Source organism: Spea bombifrons, chromosome 2, assembly GCF_027358695.1.
Source record: "Spea bombifrons isolate aSpeBom1 chromosome 2, aSpeBom1.2.pri, whole genome shotgun sequence".
In the NCBI taxonomy this organism is placed as follows: domain Eukaryota; kingdom Metazoa; phylum Chordata; class Amphibia; order Anura; family Pelobatidae; genus Spea; species Spea bombifrons.
The window spans coordinates 107575325-107601468 of record NC_071088.1 but is presented as its reverse complement, the minus strand read 5'-3'; the positions used below and the strand labels follow the sequence as shown (position 1 = coordinate 107601468).

The window sequence follows — 26144 nt, the reverse complement described above, 5'->3', positions numbered from 1 at the left end:
AGCACATCATGTAATCCTAAATCAATAGACATCTGAGAACATGCAGTGGAAAGTTTCTGTTCTGGCCATAGGTAGGGCAAAAGGTTATGTATATAGTTATCAGCGTGTGGCTGGCAAGCTTGTTAAAATACAGCGCACAACGTTAATCGTGTCTGGCTGCCACGAAAAGGGTTTATTTATTTATGTTTTTGCCCTTGTGCAATGGAGTGCAACTGATTGGATTTTTGTTTTAAGAAAGGGGATCAGAAATTTAGCACAGATCTTGATGATAGTTTATTGATTTTGGCGAAGATAACCGCGTCTATTGTCTGCACTGACAAGTATTATTTTTCTAAAGTCTTTGGCTGACCTACTTCCACATGACCTGTTTCCAGTTTCTCCACTTGATTTGAGATAAAGAGATGGGGGGGGTGTACCAAATCAATGCATTTTGTGCTTTGGCCACATAACTCATTTTAAAATATGAATGCATGCAGCTAAGCCCTACTAATTTGTTTATCTTAGCGTGACATTGTGCTCAAGGTAATAAAGTGATCAGAAGGGAAAAAGAAGTGGGTCAACACACATTGTGTACACGCTCTGTGGAAGTAGCTGCAACGTCTCACTTGCAAGTCAGAGGTCTTAATCAACTTTCCGGAGTGAATAAGGAAATCTGGGATTTCTTCTCCTGCTTGCACATAAGAATGTAGATTTTTTTGTATGTACGTATTTATATATTATGAGATACATTATACTATGGAAGTTATTGATACAATGAAGTCTTTAGGCTCTAGTTTTGCCCCATGCTCTAGGTGACCCAGCTCAATGCTCTTTGGCTGGGATGGACTATATTGATGGAAATGTCGTGTAAAATTTAAATGTCAACTTTTAATACCCCAGATAAGTCCCTGTATAAGCTAATGATTATCGCAAGATTTACGATTGGTTTCTAGAATTTGTTATGGAAATAAACATTAGGAAATCTCTCATTTTATTGTGTCATCTAAATGTTTCATCTCATAAAGCATATCAGTGGCTGCTTTTGTGTCGCGTGGCCATTAGTGTTAGGAGTTGAGATGTGAGTTTGGAGGATTTGCAGTTTCCTGGAATGGGGTATTAAGGGCCATCCCTGACCAATGTATCTGCAACGATGGCTGAACTGGCCCCTAATAATGCATAGTTTAAGCAGGCAGGTGACATTTAAGTAATATCACCACAATCTCAGCATGCCGTTTCTATAGAGCCATGCAAGCTGTTCTTCAGACAACAAATGCAGTATCAGAGAGGATGAAGCCAATATGGACTAAAGTGCACATAAAATGGCATTTAAAAAATCAACACCTGTATTTTAGCCTTCCAGGTCACTTCTGGGTCACTTCATGCATTTGTGTACCTCGCAGCTCAGTGATCCAGTTGGCATTTGTCCAATGAGCACTCCATATAATATTTATTTATACCAAAGCAGCAAATAATTTATGGAAATGATAAACTTGAAAGCAGTCTGACATTGTCCATTTAGCTTACACTCGTGACTACTCCAGTACTCTGTATAGCAGAAATAATCATTACAAATGTTAAGATTTACTGTGCTGATAAAGTATCACACTTTAATAGTGTGATAGTAACCACACTGTAATAATAAATAGACCCTTGTATAATGTATTTTTGTTTAAACTGACAAATATAAAAAAACATATATTATATTTGTTGTCTCCTTTCCAAGTGAAAAATAATATAAGTATCTTTTGTCAATAATTGATTGATGGTGGTAAGGTTTCTAAGCTGATCTTTACAGGAAAATCATTATGAGCTGTTGATCCTGTAGTACGGCATGATTTGCTAACACAGAGTGTGTTTTAATAGCTGTCACGTATATTTGCAGCACATGATGGTGATGGAGGACATGCTTAAAGATTTCTTACTAGGAGAGCATCTATTGCTAGTTGGAAACCAGGTGAGTTGAACAATACATTTTGAATCCGATGGCATATATGTGTGTATACATTATTATATGTGTGTATATATATATAATTTGTAACTGAAAAGATGAAGATCACAGCATTAAGCACAGCTGTCATGTGGAACGAGGACTCAAGGTCCTCGTCCCTTGTGCCCTGGTCTATTTTACTACACGTGGTCCTGCAGTACCGTTACAGATTCACTGAGAAAGAGAGGTGCAGAGCCACTTCTCTTTCTTCATTATCCTGGCCTCCCTGTAAACTTAACCAAAAGGGCGGGGCTTCAGGGCACACCCTCTCCAATCGATTGGAGGCACAAGGGTGAGGATGTGGCTCGAGGCTCTGGATTTGCTGAAAAAAGAGATGCCTTTCTGCACCTCTCTTTCTCAGCAAATCATATCATATGCATTATGCATTATTCTGGCCTCTCTGTGCACTTCTGCAAAAGAGGAAGCGGTACTGCACGGGAAGGTGACGGTGACATGGAAGTGGTCAGAGAAGAAGAAGGGAAACATTCAGAGAGAGCGTGAATCTAACAGAACCTAAATGGGAGAGAGTGAGTGTAAGAACGTGAATGAGAGAGTGCAAAAGAGCATGATTGAGAGTGAGATACAACGAATTTAGTTTCCGAATGTAAAATGCCTTCATTTTCATCCAAACTGAAAGGGCAGGAAACAAAATTTGTTGTCTGAAAACTAATGGGCCAAAAAGTGAAAGTCAAAATTTATCTGAATCTTTTTTGATCCATTTGCACAAGTCTTTTATCCAGTGTCTTTCCACAGAAGCACCCAGACCATGTAGAATACATTATTATATTATTATTAGCAATTGATACATCATACCATCTTTATTCCATTTTTAACACCCATCTGTATTGACACCGATTTCATTCCTTAACCTCAGAGAAAGTTTTCATTGAAATTTGTTTGATAAAACGTGGATTTTCTTTTATTTATTAACAGGGTGTTGGGAAAAACAAGATTGTTGACAGATTTCTACATCTTTTAAACAGACCAAGGGAATATTTGCAGCTCCACAGGCAAGTATGAGAATGTACATGTATAATGAATGATACAGGTGTGGACCTTTTAAATAAGGTGACATACTTCTTCCTAAATTGGAATGAACTTCCACAAAAAGATACTCGAGAGTTGAACTAATAATGTTGCTGCCCAGCAGGGTGCATCCTCGGCTGACCGGCCAGGTTTGACTGGGAAAAAAAAACCTCCTGCCCAGGTTCCACCCACTTCTATGACTACTACTACTTCTGTTGCCCACAACCCCACCTACTAACAGCCCATTTAAGGTTATCTTGGGCTAACCACACCTTCTGAACAAAGCCACACCCCAAATATGTTGGAGGTCTGGCTAGCCAACCCTTGAATGTTTCCTGGTATGATTATTACTTGTTAAAATATTATCATTATAATATATATATATATATATATATATATATATATATATACATACATATATATATAATATATTATATCATCATATATTTAGGAGGTAGACAGCTAACCGGTTATTGGGACACAAGTGCATTAATACTCCCTTTACGATGCTCATTTAATAGCATTTGCCAAACTAAAAACATAAGTATGGTTTCCCATTGTACATCAAGTTTTTATATTCAAACATGTTTTAGTTACTGTTATTATATATAGCAATATATATATATATATATATATATATATATATATATATATATATATATAGATATGTATATATATATATATATAGATATATATGATAAATAGGCAGAATACATTTTATTAAATAATACATTATTCTCATTACCAGTTACCAGAAAAAAGACAGAATAATTACATACCAAATTTGTACATAAAATTAGACTTCATATTTTTCATAAAATAATTCCTGCTTGATTTAATTATGTTGATTTAATTTTTATATCTGGGAACCATTACATTTCTATACCAGTCATGTTAAACAAATATATAATGTTGGAATAGGTGCCTGAAGAAAAAGAATTCTAACCTTTAATTTCACACATTTTCTAGTATCTATTATTTGTTTTCACTTAATTAAATACACATTTAGTTTTTAAGTTGTGAGAACATTTTAACATCTTCTGTGCCATTCCACAGCAAGACAGCAATGTTAAACCCAGGGCAGTTCATTGTACGTATTTGTCAGCCCTGTACTGCGGTGTATATTTTTAGCAATTCGTAGTCTTTATCGGTTATTAACGTCACAGATGGGAGATAAAAATTATATGTGGGCTTGCCTAAATCTTGTGAATACAGCTCTGGAACGGTCGGTGGTAAAGTGCAGAACAAGGAAAATAGAGTTTGAAGCCCAGGGGAACCAAGCACTTATCGTACTGAGCACAGGGCTCAGAATAATTTACTAATTGACTGCATGCTGGCACAGGTCTTAAAAGGAACACTTACGACTTTACAGGTGTCGTATCTAAATTTTAACCAAAAAAAGCAGTGCGTGATACATTATGTGCCAAAATGCAGCATTCTGCTTCCATTTAGCCATCGGCCTTCTTTATGTTTAATTACTTGCCTTTTCAGACACAATCGAGCAAGCTGTGTGTTGCAAATTGAATGAAGAATTAGTGAATATGTTTGTTATTGCTTTTCTAATTGTGCTATATGTGTATTTGTTTTTCCCGTCCTCAATTTTTAAGTAGCTATTTCCAGATCTTTTAAAATCTAATGAAAATCTAATTGGCTTTTTTTTTTATCTCCTTACGAGCTGCTCTCTTTGCAAATTATATTTATTCTCAAGATGTTAATTTTATCTCCTTATATATTAAAATCATTACAAAATCCAATTACCTCTGTTAAATAAGATCTTTTAAAATGACCCTTTGAGCTGAAATGGATTTTTAGAATTATACTTAATTAAAGTGTCAGTTTAAAGACACTCATCTCGCCCGGATTGCTATGAGACTTCCGAGGCATCAGTGCTTCTCGACAGTGTGCTAAGTAGTTGTAACTGGAAGAGACTTGAATCCAGTCAGGGTGGCCAGCAAACCAGCTTCTGTACTTAAAAACATATTTTAACACAATGTATAAGCAATCCTAAATTTCCAGCAACATAATTCTTAATGCAATTGTTTTTAATGTCTTTCTTTAATGTGGACGTAAGCTGTGTTAAAGGATTCCACACTTTAAGTGTTTATTTCCATTTTGCTGCTTTGTTACTGATAATATCTTTTGGCATTACTCACTATCCATCTGAAAATACTTGAGCTTATTCTCCCAATCTCTTTGTTCCGTTTTTACATCTTATTGGCCATTTTTACATTTTTGTAACTCATGAAAGCTAGTAAAAATGGGCCGTACAAAATAAGTTCCAAGCAGCGGTGGTTTATCCATTACACACAATAGCCGTGTGCCTAGGGGACCCATGCCCTGAGTAGCCCTTGTGCACTAATATGCACTAAATAGGGTAACGCTATATGACCCAACAGTACAAGGGCAGCAGCTCTCACCTCATCTGAGCAGTAGGGGAACCATCTACTTGAGAGATAAGGAGATTTGTTTGGTGTGAGTGCATGTATGTAAGTATGTATGTATGTAAATAATCTTTATATGTGTCTGTGTGTGTATTGTGCTCAGGGTTCACAAGAATGTGCCCCTTCTTTGGCCAGAAACCTAGCAGGAGACTAGGAGCTCTCCTAGGGGTCACTGCGCAAGCTTTGAAACCCCAGGGCCTTATTCTAGACAGGGGGCCTAGAACCGATAGATGGTGGTGGGGACCAATAGATTAAGGTCTACCAACCACACCAAAAGGCCTTTTGTCTTTGGAAATACCAAGTGTTGCTTTTTGGTTCCATACCCATGGTTACATGGCCTCTCTCAGCAGCCGCCATATGAAAATGAAGAGGCAATGAGTAAGGAATGGAAAAGCGACACACCTTGTGTCCTTATACGCATGTCTTGGACATGTCCATAGTGGTATAAGTGTGCCAAGAAGTTATTTCTGCATTGTTCCTGAGAATCCACATAATGGATAGTGTTCTATTACTTACATAACTAGTTATAGTTCTATTGAATTTGTTAAAATTCACTTAGCCGTAACAAAAGTCAGTGCAGAGTCATGTTGATATTTCTGTAACAGATTGGAAGGGCGGGCAGCCGAGTCTGTGTATCTAAATTCTTAAATTGAATGTCAAATATAAATACAGATGGACAAGAATCTCTTTGGAATTAAAAGCCGAAAATACTGTGTATGATCATTCCCCATCTGCTTATTGAAATCTGTGCCAAGAAATAGATTGAAAACATGAAAATGCTCAGTTTTTATGCTGTATTTTCTCGTGTTGGGAACAAATTAGTCTTGCCTGAATTATTTCTTCAGAATGTATCCATGTAACTAGAAGGCTGGCAAAGGTGCTGCTGTTTGCCTGTTGTCGTTAGACAATCGCGGCTAATATTTTGAAAAGTTGGTTGTGTTGTTCAGCCATCCCTCTAATCTATCTTTGGATATACCTATACTGCAACAAGGTGCAGCCTCACCCCTTGGTAGGTTTAAGGGAGAACCATCACAGTCAACGATTTTAGCTAAATTAATTTATTAAAGGTGCCGTCCTACTTAGTCACCATTGCATACATTGGTATGTTAAGCAAACAAACTTTACCACAGCTCTCATTTTATCCTTCTTTCTTAATCCCATAATGCCATAAACTTTTAAGATACCTTTTCAGTTTATATAGGAATGACATACTACTGCCCAAACAGCTTCACCAATGATCCGATGATGAATGCATATTAAAGTATATGGTAAGATCTTAAACAAGCATTCTTTACCTGCACAAAACCTACTTGTCAGCTGAAGACTGAAGCTGCAGTTCACCACCCTTCGTATTCTTCCCAGTTCTTGCCACTGTTTGTAAATGCATTATTTTTATTATTATTGTTATTTTTTTTTTTTTGTTTTGTTTTTATGGCAACAACCTATAGGTGCTTACTTTTTCTCAGTTAAGTGTTCCTGGCAAGATTATGATTAAGGCAAAATGACTTAACTGGAATTATAATCTTGGGTTGCCACTGTATGTTGGTAAAGTTTCAATATTTTTTCTACTTACAGGGATACAACAGTACAGAGCCTTACTTTACAGCCATCTGTGAAGGAGGGTATCATTGTATATGAAGACTCACCACTGGTATGTAGCGAATGCTAAGATAGTTAGTCAGGACAATGAACTGAGAAGCACATGCCATATTAAATGTTTAGCCAGGAAAAGGTCAGCAATGTCTTGTCCCCAAAAATTCCCTAAACTAAATTTAGAGTGTGGTTATAAAGTTACAATTTTTTATCTTAGATTTGCAAAAGATTCCCAACGAAAAAGCAGCTTAAGCAGATCTATTTTGTGCTTTACGACAGCAGAACGTTTTTATTGCAACATAGTAATCAAACATGTATCAAGTAGCCCCTCTTTGTGTCAACGACTGCCAGTAAGATTCTACAAGACTAAAGGAATTGTTATGGCTGTGATTTGGGAATAACGTTGCAGTACAGTCACAGAATAGCTTAAACTGCATCCTTATTAAATCGAAATATTTTCATTATTACTGGATATTATCGGATAAAATAATTCATTTAATTAAAAAATTGGCTCCAACATGTCATATAAAAATTTCACATTTTTAAAACATTTGTAATACTGAAACATATCTGAAGTTGCTAATTTATTTTATTTCACATATGCAGTAAATACAAAATTGGACAAAGGGCAGATATGTTTCAGACTTATACAACGCTTATACTGTAAATTCAGTTTGTTTTTGATCTCACAGATCCGCTACTACCACTGACTCGTGAACTGTTCCATGTTTGCAGACATCAGTTAGATTCAACAAAATAACGGGAATTAGAGAACTGTGTCCAAGATATTAACGTTTGGTTTCATTTCTAGGTAAAAGCAGTCAAAAGAGGACACATCCTGGTTATTGACGAGGCAGATAAAGCACCCACAAATGTCACATGTATTTTAAAAACACTAGTGGAAAGCGGGGAAATGATTCTATCTGATGGAAGGAGACTTGTAGCCAGTAAGTAATCACGTTTCCATGGAGGAAACAAGGCTTCGGTTGGCATATCATGGGCTGGCATCAGTCATTGGACTGCTTAAATAGGGTGGTTCAGCTCTTAATAGACTGGTTGAGCACATTACCTCTTCTCTTCCTTAGAAATATAACTCCCACTTGTGCTTAGTTGAATTCTTTTATAAACAATACCATTTAGATACATTTATATATAAGCCAAAAGAGGCTCTTGGCTTTTTAAATGTAAATTCCTTGACAGAATGTACAGTAAGTCTGTCTTCCTAGAGAAGACGCCTATATTTTAAATATTGGATTCTAGTGTTTTATTTAGCAATTTTAATGTTTAACAGTCATAGCCCAATGCTTTGTTAAACATTATACAGTATCCTATAATACAATATAATGTTGAAATCCCTATCTCACCACTGGTCCATATTTTAATTCCAAATACATAGTGTATGATAACTTAAAAGGGCGCTCTTTATTTTTGACACAAGTTGGGAAGAATCCCTTGTACATGCCAGCTGTGTTACTTTTCAGGGAGAAATACTTGTTTTTTCTTTCTTATGACTACATGTGCCCTGTGTGTAGCCCTTGTAGCAATTTTTCTGAAATACATTGTGCCAGCAATACTAAACCACAAAAACTGTTGTTTCGTAGATCCTTCTCATATGGATAAAAGACCAAACGTGATAGCCATTCATCCTGATTTCAGAATGATTGTACTGGCAAACAGACCTGGGTTTCCTTTCTTGGGGAACGACTTCTTTGGGGCAATAGGTAAGCTGTCAATTAACTTTCATGTGTTTACAAGGAGCGTCACGGGTTCAAATCCTGGCAGGGTTAATTCAGACCTTCATCCTTCCGGGGTTGATAAATGACTACCTTCAAGTATGTAATAATGATATCTATTACTCAACTGCCAATTTGGTTATTTCGGAGAGCGTGCTCTAAAAAAAACACTTTGCGTCTCACTGGGAGAAAGGTGCTATATAAATACATAAACTGGTATTATTATTATTTCCTCAGTATGCTAAAAATATTTACATTTGGCAACTAACTGTTCCTGTATTCTGGGGTGTTTAATAAAAAAAGGCAGCCTTCCATCCCTGAGGACCCATAGGACTTTTTTTTTCGACATTGTTGACCAATCTTGAGAGTATGTTTGTTATATAGTGAGGCCTACATGCTATCATATACAATGGTGAAATAAAAAGAATGACTGTAAAATATAATTTCTGATACTTCTAATGTTTTGGTTGTATTTCTTAGGTGATATATTTAGCTGCCATGCAGTAGACAATCCATTGCCTCAGTCTGAGCTTGCTATGCTCAGACAGTATGGACCTAATGTTCCTGATGCAGTATTAAACAAGCTTGTTGCTGCTTTTGGAGAATTGAGAAGTATGGCAGATCAGGGGATCATCACCTACCCATATTCTACCAGAGAAGTGGTCAATATAGTAAAGCATTTACAGGTAACATATGCACTGAGAGCACAGAACTAATTTGGATATTCTATATGTATAAAAGCTGTGTTGTTGCTTTGTGTCTTTAACACTGATGTCATCATTTTACAGACTCTTTATTTGGAGAAAAAAACCTTAGGGTATATAATGAGGCAATAATAAAGACAAGCAGTTTATTTGTTCTTCATAATTCATAAAGTGTGTTTTAAGAACCCTTTTCTCTTAGTTACATTGTTACTGTGGTGAAATATTTCATCACTGATTTATTTATATAGGACCCTTCATAATAATTAATAAGCCAAGGAGTTGAAATTTTCTGCTAACTCACAGTTTAATGAATACATATTTAATCCTCTTTAAGATCCTGATATCTTCAAATAAAATGTAGATGTTGGGAGTCAGTTCTGATCCCTAATACAGTAATATGCATCTAAAATAATGTCTGGATAGCATTCACTATGGGTGTTTTTGATGAACAGACCACATCACTGCCATGGCTGTTGTCTATATACCAGTGTCAATTTAATTTAACACTGCAGTAATCTGTGTACATCGAGAAGGGACACAAGATATTTGAATGTGCCCCCAATCACTCCATGTAGTGTCAGCATTTGTAATGTGCCTTCTGAAAATCCTTAAGTCGTCATTAATCCTTCAGTCATCACAGATGTCTGTCTGCGTATCATTGTGTTTTTACACTGAACACCCTGTCTATTTTTATACCTCGGAATAAGGAACATGGACATGCGTCCATGTGTTCAGCTGCTTCAGTTTATAAATAGCTCATGACAACCCAGTAGTGATCATATTCAACGCCTGAAAATATTGATGGTTATTGAAGTAATGACTTAATATACAGAAGGAAGGTTTTTCTCTAGCAACACATTTTTCAGTTGATTACTTCTTTAAAAAAAAAAAAACAAAACTTGAAAATAAAAATATCAGTATAGGTGTTACCTTTAATCAGTATGGATGTGTCGCTTGCTGTATTGGTGGATTTGTCTCCAACACTAATCCAATTACAGAAATCAATAGAAAATAACTTGGATGTATGTTTCAAGAAATCTACAGTAACAGCTTGATAGACACACAGCCCAGAAAACCTGAAGCCTAAATACTGTGTTTGCATGGTGTATATACATATTACATTTCATGTATTGTCTAATGTGTTGGCGGTAGAAAGAGCATGTTATTTGCATTCAGCTTTCGGTAGATTTCTAAAAATATATATATTTCCTCTAGAAATTTCCAGATGAAGGGTTGGCTAACGTCGTCCGAAACGTTTTTGATTTTGATTCCTACAACCAAGAAATGCGTGAAATTGTGATGAACTCTTTACACAAGCATGGCATACCGATTGGAGCCAAGCCAACCAGTGTCCAGCTGGCAAAGGAGTAAGAAGCGCGTTTCCTAAACATTCCTCGTTCATTGACTTTTGTCTCTGTGACTGTGTGTCAGTGGATGAATGATGCCCTGTACAACTACTATTTCTAGGAAACTACAACACATTTTAGTTATTAATGTAAATTCTAGGTGCTACCAATAATAAAAGGGCATCACTATTTCTCTGTGTGCTTGTGTTTTATGTCTTTCATTTTATATATTTATATACTGTCATTTAAATTCTCTTAAAACATCAGAAATGTCCTCCTGTTGTAAATCATTATTTTACAAGTAGTTAATACTCCTCCGATTAGTCCATGTTCACATAGATACAACTTTAAAAAAGGCATACTATCTTAAACTGATTGTCAGTATGCTTAGGATACTTAAAGGTGCTGTTCCACCTGCTCTACTGTATTTAACATGTTGAAAGCAAAATGCAATGTTAGAAGCATCATCTTTAGAACCCTTCCCAGATATATACGCTGTTAATCATATAAAATAATTTTGCCAGGATCACTGTCATGTGACACAAAGCTGACAAAATTTGAAAATGGCAACTTAAACATTTCTGTAATGTTTTTATGCTATTAAAAGGACAGGTCTTCCATTGTTGATTTGAGTAACATCTTAGAGATATATTTATCTACGTGTAACAGCACCTTTAGGCTATCATCGCCCCTGCTGTATTATCTTATTGTCAGGCATGCTACAGGGGAAAAGGTGTGACAAAACGTTAGTAATTTTACACGGCGCTTCATACAATACATATAATCAGAGTTTGGCAACACTAGAATTGACAGACCAAGACAAGGCAATGCATTAGATAAAGAGGGCCCCATTTGTAAGCTTACATATATCCCTTGCGCTTTGCTTGTCTCTGCCACAAAAAGGTATTTTTTGTATGTGAAAAAAGTTGATAAAGCCCCAGATACATTTCTGTGAATAACTTTAGTGTTTATGGAATTATAGTAAATGTTTTTCCCTACAATAAAGCACATAAATGCTGATACTGGTTTACACCGATCTGTTATAGAATAAAGTTGGGAAATGTCTCCCTTTTTCCTTTAAGTAAAATACAAATGTTTTCTAACAGTTCTGTGAACCGGTAGTATGTGGCTGTCGTTTATTTTAACTGTTGTACCATGTGGCATGCATCACCTGTTCATTCTTCTCAGATTATAATATATATGCTTGACCAGTTACCAGATAATTTTGTATTCCCCTTACGATGAGTCATAGCGTGCAATAAATATTTTAAATATCCTCCACTCCTCCAGTTAAATTATATACTTTTGTTCCTGTGCTCCTTCTCTTAAAATTTCTCGGAACTAAATTGAAAACATAATTTATCTATTTTATTCATGTTTCTTTCGTCTATAAAGCGTGCTGAACTTCCTCATTTTCACGTCAGCATATTTTGAGAGTGCAATTCAGCTTCAACTAATTAAAACAGCCTTCTTCTGTTAGACTAGGTATGGAGTGATGGAAGGATAAACATGCAATAATATATAGTGAAAAATTACACATTTTTTGTAAACATTCATCAAAATCAACACTTAATTTTATTTGAAATCTGATTTGTAGTTCATTTACAAACATAATTGCAGCATCTGGTTAATATAGTTGACATATGGGACAATGCTTTCTAAATCACACATAATAAGTGATTGTAAGTGAATGGGCTACGATTGTTACTTCATACAAATACAAGTGACAGCAGACTGACATTATGGCATTATGTTTGCGGCTGTGTTATGTTGCAGAGTACTGATCTGGTTAATGCCATTAGGCAGGTCATGCTTTGATGTGGGTATAGATGTGGGTATAGTTGTAGTCCTTTTGTTTAAGTTGATATCTTTTATTGGGCCAACAAAGAAAAGGATGTAAAGTTACATAAGCCGTTGGGACTTCAGAGGACTCTTCTTTATATTGCATTCTCTCTGAGACCTCTGAGATCGCATAAAGTAACTTTACATGTTTTTCTGTGTTGGCCCAATACAAGTTACCAACTTCAATTAAAGGCTCAATGTTCACTTTGGCTAATAATGGCTTTATCCATGTTTCTTGGTAAAAACAGTTACAACTAGTCACTTACCAATTCCACTAAAGAAACAGATTATTTAGTGGAATTATTATTCCTGAAATAAGACTCTCATCTTAAACAGTCCTTGATTACCCCAATTTATTAGCCTGTATCATATCTGATGGGAGGCTGTTCCAGAGCTGTAGCTAACTGTTTTTGCGTCCGAGGCAAGAATGAAAAAATGTGCCCCCTAGCTATTTTTGTACAGAGGTTATTTTATTTACACTGTCCTTACACACACCTGTCCATAAACACACATATACACATACACGGTGCTTTTACACATACCTGACCATTAACACATATATATGCATACACTTTGCTTAAACACACATATACACATACACAGTGCCTTTACACACACCTGCCCATTAACACACATATACGCATACAGTGACCTTACACACGACTGCCCATAAACACACATATACACATACACTGTCCTTGCACACACCTGCCCATAAATACACACATACACTGCCCTTATACATAACTGTTCTTACACACCACCTTTAAACACACTTGCCCATAAACACGCATATACTGTACACATACATTGCCCTTACACAACCCTGCCTTTACACACACATCAGCTTACAAACATACAAATACCTACACTGTTCTTACACACACACACTGCCCATACACCAGCTTACACACACATATATACACATAGATTGCCCTTAAACACTGCCTTTAGACACATGTGCCCATAAACACACAGATACACATATACTGCGCTTACACAAGCCTATCCATACACACATGTATACACATACACTGCCCTCACACCCCTCTGCCTTTACACACACATATACACACACACCAGCTTACAAACACACAAATACCTACACTGGCCATACACACACACACACACACACCAGCTTACAAACACACAAATACACATATACACAGCCCTTACACCCCTTTCTTCCCATCTCTTACTTTTCTCACCTTCCATCATCTTCTATCTTCCATCCTGTCATGGGAGTGTGAGGTCTGTCACTCCAGGCCTCTGCTTTAGTACTCTCTCATCACTATGAGCTGGCTATTGATGCAGAGCGCTGGGGTGACGACATATCCCGGCGCTCTGTATCGTTTGATGATTCCCTGATAAGGGAGCACGGAAGCCGAGGTCTGAAGTGACAGACCTCACGCTCTCCGTTTTGTTTCCTTTATTCGCCAGAATGTCGACAGACCACGGCTAACGCGTTTCGCAGGGTCTGTCCACATTCTGGTGTCCGCTGAATACTCCAACATAAAACTTCTATCTTTTGGATAAATATACTTTACAGTTAAATGTGGCATCTCCCTCTAAACAGCAAAATAGAATCAATCTTTTTGAAAGTGGTAAACCAAAATGCTTTTAGACAACGATCAGTCCATGGAGCAGCCTGCCTAAAATAGCTCCTTGTTACTGTGATAACGTATAAAAAATGTAACAGCACGCATCCTGTATTAAAAGATTAGCTGGCCATGCAAAAAAGAAACAAAAATCCCTGCTTTTTCACTCATTATTTCAACAACACTTGTCTATAGCTTTAATGAATCTGCTATATCCAGAAGACTGTAGCCTTGTGCACAGTATAATTCAGAGAAAATGCAGGCTTCTTAGAACAGTAGCTGCATATTATATTTCTTCATCTTTTAATTACCTAACCAGAAACCGTTACTTCATGGGCTAACTAAAGCCGGTCATCAAGATAGCAAGTGATCAGAGAGAAAGAGCGGTCATCTGCAGGTCCAGCATATCTCAGAACCAAGATGGAAAGACACACAGCTTTTCATCTTGTGTAAATAATAACTTTATTGTACAGTCATTTATACTGTATTTTTGCTGCAAGCACAATTTCTAAATCCTTTATACTTGTTTGTATATCTGGGACTCCAATGCTTGGACTATCTTATGAGCTCTGGGGTTGTTGCCTCTAAAGAAATGCTCTGTTGCTTCTGATGTCCATGCACTGCTCCAAGAAGACCACCTGAAAATGAAAACAATATTATTAAATATTAATGTAATTTGTAACCATTAATATTAATTTATATTTAAGCATTTATCTCTTGACAACTTATTTGCGTATCCCTCTTACTGCTTTAACAGAATTCCACTTCCAGAGATCAGATTTTTTGGCCATTGGACCATCTCTCAGTCTGGAAATGCTCGTCGAAAGCTGATGTGCCCAACAGAAACCAATCAACTTACCATAAAGGTTTTTTTTCCTTTTTTGTGTATTTAGCTAATTTATTGAATGATCATCAAGTGTACAGAATCATGTTTATGTAAGATTGTAGTTAATATTGTGATTATTCATAATGCTAGTAACAAGCATCATATGGAGTCTATAAGCAGCCATCAGTCTATAATTTACATGTTATGAATGTACATCATTGTAACTACATATTGTGTGGTGGATCCGTGGAATTTCCTGCTATTTGAGTATAACAATGTCCGAGAAAATCTTACTTATAAATAAGATTTAAACATTCCTAGATGAGTAGGTCACATAAATCCAGGGATCAAGGGGTTCACATTTTGTGTTTGAAAAGATATGCTTAATTATTTATCGGTGTCTCGTCATGATTAGTTTACATTATTGAGATGATCACTAGCTTGATGATACTGTCATAAGTATCTTCTAGCATCCTTTATTTATTTTGCAGCGTTCTTCTATTTGAGCAAATTGAAATAAGCTTTCTTTTATTTTTCGTATAGGGTCCAGTTTACCTAAATATACAGGAATACTCACTGGAACGACATGAATCACGGTCTTTGAGTTTTACCGAGGAAATGGCCCACTGGCGGCTTCCTCTAAATGAAGTGGATATCGTGTGTGATGCCACTGTCTCCTCAGGTAATAACTTTACAGTATATCCAGGTCACTGTAAGAAATGGCTTTTATAGTTAATAGATATCTCTATTTAATCATATTCTAAAGTAGGTTTGTTATTCCTGTGGCATAAAGTATTGAAGAAATATGGTAACAAAATAATATGGTGCGTATAGGAAATTCAACATATAATGCTCTCTGAAAATACTGCTGGCTAAGGACCTCATCCTATGGAGTATATTCACGAAATGAAGAGATAAAAGGAGAGTTTGCAAAGCCCGTGTGTTGCACGTGAAAGCATTTAAAAGAACAAGCTGATTTCACAACTGTGAAGCAAATATTATTTTAAAGTTCAGTAAATCTTGGAGTATTATTTTTATATTGTTATATATATTTTTCTTTTTTCCCAGGAAATGAATCTGAGAGTACGCTGTATGTAGTTACATGCAATCCAGTATCATTGCACTTTGCAAAGGTACATGAGAATAACGGATACTATGTGGACCTATATGACATCTTCCCAAGAACGGTAGGCAGTATATGGCAGCCATTTGTGACTGTCGCCCCACTAGGACACCCACTGACTGGCCAAGTGGTCCTACACGAAGAGCAGGTAGGTGAAGTAAGAATTTGCTCTCATTGCTACACAGTAGAATTACTAATGATTTCTGGTTTTTATAACATAATTGGTCTGGGGCAGACTTCAGCTGGCAACTAAAGTGCTGGATATGTGTCCTTTAATTCACTCTGCATATTTTACAAATCTAAGCAAAAAAGGTTAATAGATGAGTATTCATTTTGGTACCTTTTCAATGGGCGCATTTGAATTCCACGCTGAACCACCTCCTCCGCACACTTAGAGCATTGACTTGAATCTAATGAGGTGGTTGGCTGAGGTAAAGATCAACTAAGTCGTCTTTCCTGACATAATTATATAAAATCACAAGCGAACCCTCTAGTTACTTAACATTTCGCCGCGTTGTGTCTCATGTTCTTACTTAGTTTGATCCATTCTGGGTCATAGTTTTAAATGTTGGGTAATCGATGGAAGCTAATTGAAAATGACTGTTGATTCCTCCACATTCAGCATGTCCGCTGTCTGTAATTGCATGCCTCCCTTCCTACTGTACCTTTGTGGGTCACAATAAATGTAATCCAAGACTAAAAGCAAAGCAGTGTTTTATTTTGATCTACACCTAAGTATCACTTTGACACCCATGTTAGAAGATTGTTCTCTTAAGAATTCCATTGGCCCAACACTAGTTTTTAGGAAATGCGGTAGGTAAAGTGGGAATTGGTCGCAACTACCAATAAACGCAAACATACAAAAGCAATATTATTTATTAGATCTGCTTAGTGCTTACAGGAATTCCAGACATCGCAGAGTCATCCAAAGGTTACTGCACTCCCAGTACAGAACAGACGCAATGATACCCTATTAAACTGTTTTCCCAACCCACTTAAAGAGCCTGCGTTTTGTTTCGCCATAGTCTGAACTGAATATAAAATCCTAAAATTAAACACAAGCCACTTTCAACATTAATCATATCTTTGGAAGGGAAGTTCGAACTTCAGTAAGTGTGGAAGGAGGAGAGAGTGATAAATGAAAATGTCTCAAATGTGACATTTTGTAATACTTGAAAGCACACTGATACTTGAAACTATTAGCCACATTTTATAAAGATGATGACATTTATATTTAAACTTTACTGGTGTTGCGTAACATTCTCTTTCCTTTAAAAATCCGTATTTGCACATAATTCCATGAAAGACAGCAGCAATAATCTTGTTACAAAAAAATAGAGGTGTATTTTTATCTTTAATCTTTTTGTTGAAGCGCTATATATATATATATATATATATATATATATATATATATATATATATATATATATATATATTGTGACAAAAGGTGTGGACTAAGTAGCAGCTCACCTGTGGCAGAAGGTAAATGGATTGAGCCTGATTCAGAGGGGGAAGCCACTGTTATGCCAGCTAGGAGAGCTAAGGGGTGGTTTCTCTCTGCAAAGCCGTATTGATGGTAACTTGTGACCTGTTTTGTCCTAAGCAAGTGCTCAAGCAAAAGCAAAGACTGTTATTCTACTTATAACTGCTGCTGTTTATTCCTTTAAAATAAACATTGAAGCTGAGCTGGATGTGTCCTGGACTTCATTTACCCTAGAAGACTGTGTTACAGCCAAGATCCTTGCCAAAAATCCCAAGGAAAAGGGAGGCCTGTCACAATATATATATATATATATATATATATATATATATACCGGTGTGTATATATATATATATGTATATATATATGTGTATATATATATATATATATATATATATATATATATATATATATATATATATATACACACACACACACACACGTCGACTGTCATCACATGACACCTAAGTAAAGTAGGGAGTGGAATTAGCTCTGCACAAATCCTTTGTGGTTTTGTTTTGCTTATTATTTTGTTTACATAATTATTTTTAAAACATGCTTATTTATAAATGTTTTACATTTGAACTTATGAAACTTATTAATATTTCTGTAAATGCGTTATTAGTAAGCAGGTGTAGAATTATTTAAATGGGACAGGCCTAGCATGTTTCAGAGCTAAAAATGAAATTCTTGTTAATTCTTAGAGTAACGTCATCCTGTTACTGGACACAAAAAGTGGGACACTTCGCCGAATCTTATTGTCACAAGAAGAACCTCCAAGGAAATCATCTTGGTGGGGAAGTAAAGAGGCACAGGTAGGATTGAGCACTTAAATGCCACTTTTTCCTATATACTCATCATTCAAAGCTCTAAATAACACATGCATTGTTTCACATCTCTCTATGGCAGTTATTCTTTCAGAAATGCTCTGTAGAGTTTAAGACCCCTCTAGGTTCTTCAATGGGTATTTCTGAAGGTGTAACTTTCATCCCACATTTCATTTTTCTTTCATCCCAGCAAGATTCTGCTAAAGTTGTGTTTGCATGACAACACTACCATTGTAATGTGGACAAACTATGCGCACCACCTCTAACCAATATATGATATACACCTATCAGCCATAACATTATGACCACTTTAAGGTGAAGTGAATAACACTGATAATCTTGTCATCGTGGCACCTGTCAGTGCAAGTGATCATTTCATCCTCAAAGTTGATGTTTTAGAAGCAGGAAAAATGGGCAAGCGTAAGGATCTGAGTGACTTTGACAAGGGCCAGATTGTGGTGGCTCAACAAGGATCTCCACACTGCAGCTCTTGTGGGATGTTCTCGCTCTGCAGTGGTCAGAATCAAAAGTGGTCCAAGGAAGGGAAAGCGATGACCCGGCGACAGGGTCATGGGGCGCAAAGACTCATTGATGCGCATGGGGAGTGAAGTCAAATCCAATAGACGAGTTACTGTAGGTCAAATTGCTGAAAAAGTTAATGCTGGTTCTGATAGAAAGGTATCCGAACACACAGCACATCTCAGTTTGTTGTATATGGGGCTGCAGAGCAGTCAGGGTGCCCAGGCTGACCCCTGTCCACTGCCGAAAGCGCCTACAATCACTCCCTAGCATGTCATTCTTTTTAAATGCTTTGGTCAAGGTTTTCTTCCTGCTATGTGTGTGTTTTACTTGCAGAAGATTGTACAAATTTAACATGGAGAAATTAACAGTACATTGACTTATGTTAGGCAAATCTTTTATTTAAAAAATACATAAAAAAAAATATAAATTATCTGTCCTAAAGAGGATAAACCTCAGACTCACAAGGTCTATCTGATGTCTTTCAGGAAAACCATAAAATGTGCCGGGAGTTTTCCCATAAAAACTGGCTGGTGTTCTTCAAGGAAAACGGGTAGGTGTGCTACGTGTCTGTCATAACTCATATACCTGCACAGAATCTGATTTTCTTATTGTTTCCCTTACTGTTATTTTAAAGGAATTCACTCAGTGTTCTGGATGTTCTGGAAGGAACCACCAACACCATCTCACTACCTATTAACCTCAAATCAGTTTTCCTTGTGGCAGAAGACAGATGGCTTTTAACGGAAAGTAAAACCAACAGGTAAGTTTATAAAGTTTGTTTTTGGTCACCAACTATAGGGGGAAATGAAAATAAGAATAAATATGGCCATTAAGGAAATACAGCCCTAGAAAAAGACTTAGGAGTAAGGTAAGCTTAAGTGTTTTTTTTACTGCGTCTATACCTAAAGAAATGTGCAGATTATACAAAGTCAATCCCAACACACACATACCTGTATATATGCTGACTGCCATAAACACAGATCACAGCTCCTACCTGCAGAGTATCTCTTTTGCTGTATCTGCAGGTCGGTGGCTGGAGGATCCTGACACGTTAACTCTGACCCTCTTTTCTTAAAACGCCATGCAGCCTCCACACGAAGTAGGAAACTGACTGCAGTCAGTGATGCTCATAATGGAGTCTGTCTATGTCCTCTGCTGCATGAGAGGACCCCCTGCCCCAAGTGGGTGACCCACCTGACCTCCCACGTCACTTAGCATAATAAGTACTGTATGCACGCTATTGCATTGCGTCATAAAAGCCACAAGTGGGGGCTGTTGACACAAGGGGGCCCTGGAGCAATTGCCCCATTGTTATCCCAGCCCTTTACAGCTTAGAAATGTAATTTTACCCAATTTCAAGCCCTTGTCAATGTATTTTAGAAGCTGTAGTCTGACTTTGGAAAGCTTGAGTGCTACAAACCAAAGAATCAAGGGCCTTTGCCCTAATAGCTGCTTTTCTGCATGGGTGCAAGGGACTGAGAATCATACTTTCCATTTCCAGCTCTTGCATCTATCCTTCACTGAGCATGCCTCTTTTATGCACACCCTACAGACAAGCATGCCCCTCCATGTTTTCAAATCATTTTTAAGGATCAACTTGCCTTTTACCCATGGGTCACAGAGGGTGGCCAGCACATACACCGGGGTATCCATGATAGTTTGCACACAACCTTTCAGGTGCTTCTGATCAGTTTTGCAACCTCTTGGTGTATTCTGTTGCCAAATAACCTTTCTTCCACTACTTCTTCTCTTAATACTGTGTTATGATTATGATTAATATAATACGATTTGTACTTAAGCTATTCATACCTAAATGCATTAGGATTTTTCTACCATTCAATTGCTTGTACAGTGACAAGAGCAGAACCCCTTTCTCCTTCTGTACCAGTAGGTGTTAACACATGCTAATCCTGTTGTCAGTTTTGAAGCAATTGATAATTTTCACACTCCCCGTTTTGTAATAGCACTATGGAATCCGCTGGCACTCTGTAGATAGAATGTAATATGAAATGCTTTATGCTTTATGCTTTATGAAATGTTTGAGGATTGAGCAACAAGTTGATCCTCGTGCGGTTTGTCTCCTATATGGTTAAATCCATTAAATTATCAAGCTATGAAAAAAGTTCAGGGCTAGACTGTAAGTAAATGTCCCCATACGACACTCCAAACAACAATGTACGTATAGCAGCGAAATTTCAGGACAGATGAAATGAGTGTATTAATCAAAGAGAAGGGAATAAGATTTCCACCCGAGACATTTCTGTGACTAATGATTAGATGACATCCCATGCCGGGCAGCCATCTATGTAATGTTCTTCTTGCTGGCAGCGTCTAATAGAATAATGAGTCTGAACTTTTGGAAGAAATGATAAAGAGTTCTCAGTTGCTTCCATTAGGAGCCTTCCAGGGGCACTTTAGGAAATAACAGAGAATACCAAATTGCTGCTGGCAGACTGTACATCTTTATTCATTTCTCTGTGTTTATTCAACCTCTTAAACCATACGGTCATATATATCCAAAATAATACAGGCAGAGTCTGTCCATGCCAAAGCCTGTATTAGACAACAATCTAGTAGATTGCCTAATGACTAGTAATTGGTTAAAGTGGTTTTTCACAACTAATTAGTTTGAACTAAGCATGTTCCAATGGGATAAACTGTTCTAATAACTGGTATATTATACATAATGTGTTTTGTTAATAGAAGAATTGTATCCTTTACTGTATTCCATGTTAAATAATGCTGGTCGTATGTAGACACAATTTCTTTGTAATATTATAGAAGCAAACAGCTTTACGGTGTGGTTATTGTTTACCATAAACAACGCATATAGGATTCTTTATTCTAATTCCTTTTCACCCCTATCATCAGAAAGTTTCTTCTGACCAAGCCTTTGCATATGGATGCTGAAGACACAGGAGTTTGCCAGCTTCATGTACTAAGTGAGGAACCAGTAGATACAGGATTTGGCATAACAGCAGGTATTAAATACTCTAGCTTAAAGAAATCAATGTGCGCCCTTTTAAGAGCATTTAAAAATGTTAGCTGCTCGACTACATAAAGTGCTTATATGCAGAGGCATATTCTGTGCTAGGCCTAGGGCAGCAGCCGCTCGAACACTTTATGAGACACAGATTACCCTTTTGGGCAGCGCTTAATGGGCAAAATGAGGCAATCAATGGTCTCACTTGTAACCATATCGACGGATGTTTTTTTCACATAGAAGACAAGTAATGACAGCTTCATTTATTATGATTAATATTTTCTTTTTACTGCTGTCATCAGAGAGTAACACAAGATGCTAGAAATGTCCATGGGTTAGCCATGTCATGTGTTGCATGGTAAGGTTCTTTTCTGTAGTAGGGTCAGTACTCTTGACCTTATTCCATGGACTCACCCTACCCCTCCAGTACCCAGCCCTCCAGAGGAGCCTTCTTTATAATTTTAGTAAACTTAATACTGACCTCGCATGACCACAAGCAGAATGCCTCTCGCACACGGCCAACATGTGGGAAGGCAACCTCCTGCCACTAAGCTGAACATGGCAGCATGCATCATGAATGGCTCTGCTGTGGGTTGCAGGTCCCCCAGCTGTCAATGCATAACACTAAGCAATCACACACCTTTCAAGTGATTATCAAGCAACTAATGTCAAAGTTCAAATTTCATATCTAAATCTACGTTTGTTTTCCTCAGCGACAGAACCTTCAAATCTCCATGTGATTTCTAGTGACCAGTTGCCATCTGAAAACCTAAGTGCCGCCGTCGGCCAGAAAATAACATCCCCTAATAGGATATTTTCAGATGAGGATAACTTTGCCTCAATAGTGGTGGGCTTTCCAGAACTACTGGTAAGTACCATACATAAATATTTACCTTTGTTTATTGCCATTTTTGTGAATTATTTCTATCCCAAACAAATTATCTGCAAGTAGTTATTTCTTGATTCCTTCTTAAATTAGAAAGAAGAAACGCTTTGAAACCTAGGTGTGTAAATGTGACACTATAACATTTGCAGTAATTCAGCCACTAATGATTTTGGAATTCTCGCATAGAAACATAGAATGTTACAGTACATCAAAGCCTCTGACCCTTTAGGTTTAGGTTATGGCCTCTTGATCAAGCAAATGTCCTCTTCTTCTCAACATTTCCATACTATTCTATTTTATTCACTAGTAAATAATAATTGTTTACACGTTTCATAAAAACATTGAAATATGTTTCGAACTCATATGTGTATTAATTTTCTTCATCATCAGTTTTGTTGCCCATACACTGTATGCAGTACTGTATGGTTTTATATCGTCTTATAGTGACCTTCACTTATGTATATTCCGCAAGAAGTAACTTCACTCATGTACTCGTGTTTTAAGCAGATTAGGAGTCATAAAATAGAGGTGTGTCATACCCAAAGTGTCTATAATTAATCAGACTACACTTTTTTCCAATAATATAATTTAACTGTGCCTTAAATAAACAGATCTGTACCGTCTAGCTTGATGCTAATGCTGTTTTTAACTGTATATTTACAGTATGTATAACAAGAAAATGTTTAAACAAACACTTCCTTGATTTGATTTTAGTCTCCTAGTGAGGTTTATGGCTGGCGAAGAAAATCTTCATTAGATAATCACCGCCCAGGCGAGCCGCTTTTCCAACCAGGACGTAGTAAATTTGGGAATGTAAAACATAGCAATTGCGTGACTCTTCTTTCTGCCAATCAAATTGTCAGAGTCGTATCACCAGCTAATGTGCCTTTGAAAGATGTATACCCTAAAGGTAAGATGTATTTGTCATACTGTATATGCCCGTGTTTAATTTGCATACATTTCTTATGCTAACCTGTGTCTTGTTAGGGCCAACTGGTTTTGCTGTGTATAACTATCTACTAGATCTAACCTTATCTACTAGCTAGATTTCAAGACTGTGCTCCAGCTTATCCTCTAAAGAAATACTACACTATATGAAAGACTTTGCCTTATTCAAATTACCATTAAACAACATTTAATTTTATTTTGAAGTTAGTTTATTCACACAGTATATATATATATATTGTGAATATTATATACATACGCCCACTGGAAACTATAATATGAAGAATGGACTGCCAAACGTGACTTGCTGTGCATGAGCAAGGACTAAAGCCCCCATGGTGTCTTCCTTTCCATTAAGTAAGTTTTAGCATTTCCCAGTACCTAGGGCATTTTAGGGCTGCCATTTCTCAGCAAGAGGTGCAAGCACTGCCAGGTGCCCAAGGCATACTATTATAATAGTATTATATATATTATAACATATTATTATTATTATAGTACATAGTCTTGTCATAACATTACACAAAGTGAATTGTTAGATATTTTTTATTACCCAAACATTAGCCTTTTTCTTTGCAATGTAAATCAAAATGGAAGTAGAATCCTCCTATTCACAAACCTAGCATGATAGTGAAGCTCTGTGATTAAGATATCACACCTGATGTCCCTTTAATAGAATAACATAATTTGTAGTGGATTATTCACCTTTCTGGCATTTTAGTAGTTATGTCTGGCTAATGAGGAGATAGATGGCTGTCTGCTGCTATAGCTACAAGAAACAGATCTTTTACCCTCCTGATTCAGTGTATCTAAGAACAGTATGACCTGGAGGTGACAAATTCATTTCACATACCATGCTTGCAAAATGTGAGAATATAGCAGTGTATTTTTGGGTTGTGAAGGACTCATTTATTAACAGGCAGGCTGCAGTTGTAAAACTGTTTGTAAAACACATGTAAAACTGCTTTATTTATAGCAAAACTTTAACAAATGTTGGAGAACGTCTTCCTGTTTTTGCTTATTAAATGTTTGGCATGTAACAATTTTGCGTCCAAAAATTTGGAAGTAATATTGTATGACTTTTGATTACTCATTTCCCAAAAGGTTAAGATAATTTTTACAAACCTGCAGAAATGAATTGCTGTTTCGCATTTTGTTTTTAAAACCCAACGTTACCTTTTTCTGATGGCAATAAGTTGGGACATAAAGCTACTAACTCCACCAGTTACAAGGTTGTTAACTATCTTAGAAAGTACAGAATTCAATGCCAGATAAGAACCATCCGACCCATCTAGTCTGTAAAAACCGTATTGGCCCGATTATAGGCCGCACTCTTAAAGTTTGGTGCTATTTTAAAGAAAAAATACACATGAGTACCCCTCTTAATTCATGTACCCCTCTTAATGCACCTTACTTATAGGTATGCCACTCTGCTCCCTAGATATGCTTTATGCCCCCACATATGCCACTCTGCCTCCTGATATGAGTTATGCTCCTCAGATATGCTTTATGCCCCTCAGATATGCCACTTTGCTCCAAAGATATGCCACTCTGCCACCCCACCCCCAGACTAACCAATGCATCCCCAAACTCCCTGGTGTCTAGTGGGGGCAGCCGGTGTACGTCTGCACGATGCGCATAGACAACCTGCCGGCATAGAAGCCCTAGCGGAAGTGGCAAGCAGCAGCGGAGGTGGCGAGCAGCTACAGAAGTTGTCTGCGTGCATCGCACATACGTTCACCAGCTGCCAGAGAGGGGAATACAGGTCCTCTGCAGCGCTGCGGGGGATCCTCATTTCTGGCAGCCAGTGAACATCTGCACGATGCACTCACACAACCTCCGCTGCTGCTGGCCGGCACTTCAGTCGGGGCTTCTATGGTGGAGCACCGGAAGGTCATGTCACACCAGTGCTCCGTCATAGAAGCCTGGCGGAAGTGCCGGCAGCAGCAGGGGCTTGCCTGCATGGCGCAGATGTTCACTGGCTGCCAGAGAGGAGGATCCAGGTCCCCTGCAGCGCAGCAGGGCTAACTGAAAAAGAAAGAAAAAAACACCTGCCCGGTGTCTGGAACTGCATGTCCCAGGCGTCTGGTGATAAAAGTGCTGTCTATAATTGGGCCAATATGGTATCTGTAAAGACTTGAACCTTATTTGGTCCTTGGTCTTGTTTTAGATTCAGTGTAGCCACATGCCTATCCCAGACATGTTTAAATCCCCTCACTGTATTAACTGCTACCACTTCTGGATGAATGTTTGTTATCTGCCACCCTTATAATAAAGTAAAACTGCCTTACATTACATCTTAGCCT

General features: G+C 37.3%; 1 protein-coding gene across 1 annotated transcript in view; it reads left to right on the top strand.

Annotated features, from left to right (window-relative positions):
* Positions 1–26144, top strand: part of VWA8 (von Willebrand factor A domain containing 8) — a 115588-nt gene that overhangs the window by 41852 nt on the left and 47592 nt on the right. The window contains exons 21-36 of the mRNA XM_053455473.1: positions 1862–1933; positions 2900–2976; positions 7009–7084; positions 7838–7973; positions 8628–8747; positions 9240–9445; positions 10679–10830; positions 15007–15115; positions 15619–15757; positions 16144–16346; positions 18383–18493; positions 19513–19577; positions 19662–19787; positions 21899–22008; positions 22724–22878; positions 23611–23806. Of these exons, the coding sequence (XP_053311448.1) occupies positions 1862–1933; positions 2900–2976; positions 7009–7084; positions 7838–7973; positions 8628–8747; positions 9240–9445; positions 10679–10830; positions 15007–15115; positions 15619–15757; positions 16144–16346; positions 18383–18493; positions 19513–19577; positions 19662–19787; positions 21899–22008; positions 22724–22878; positions 23611–23806 (2053 nt within the window). The remainder of the gene's footprint in view (positions 1–1861; positions 1934–2899; positions 2977–7008; positions 7085–7837; positions 7974–8627; positions 8748–9239; positions 9446–10678; positions 10831–15006; positions 15116–15618; positions 15758–16143; positions 16347–18382; positions 18494–19512; positions 19578–19661; positions 19788–21898; positions 22009–22723; positions 22879–23610; positions 23807–26144) is intronic.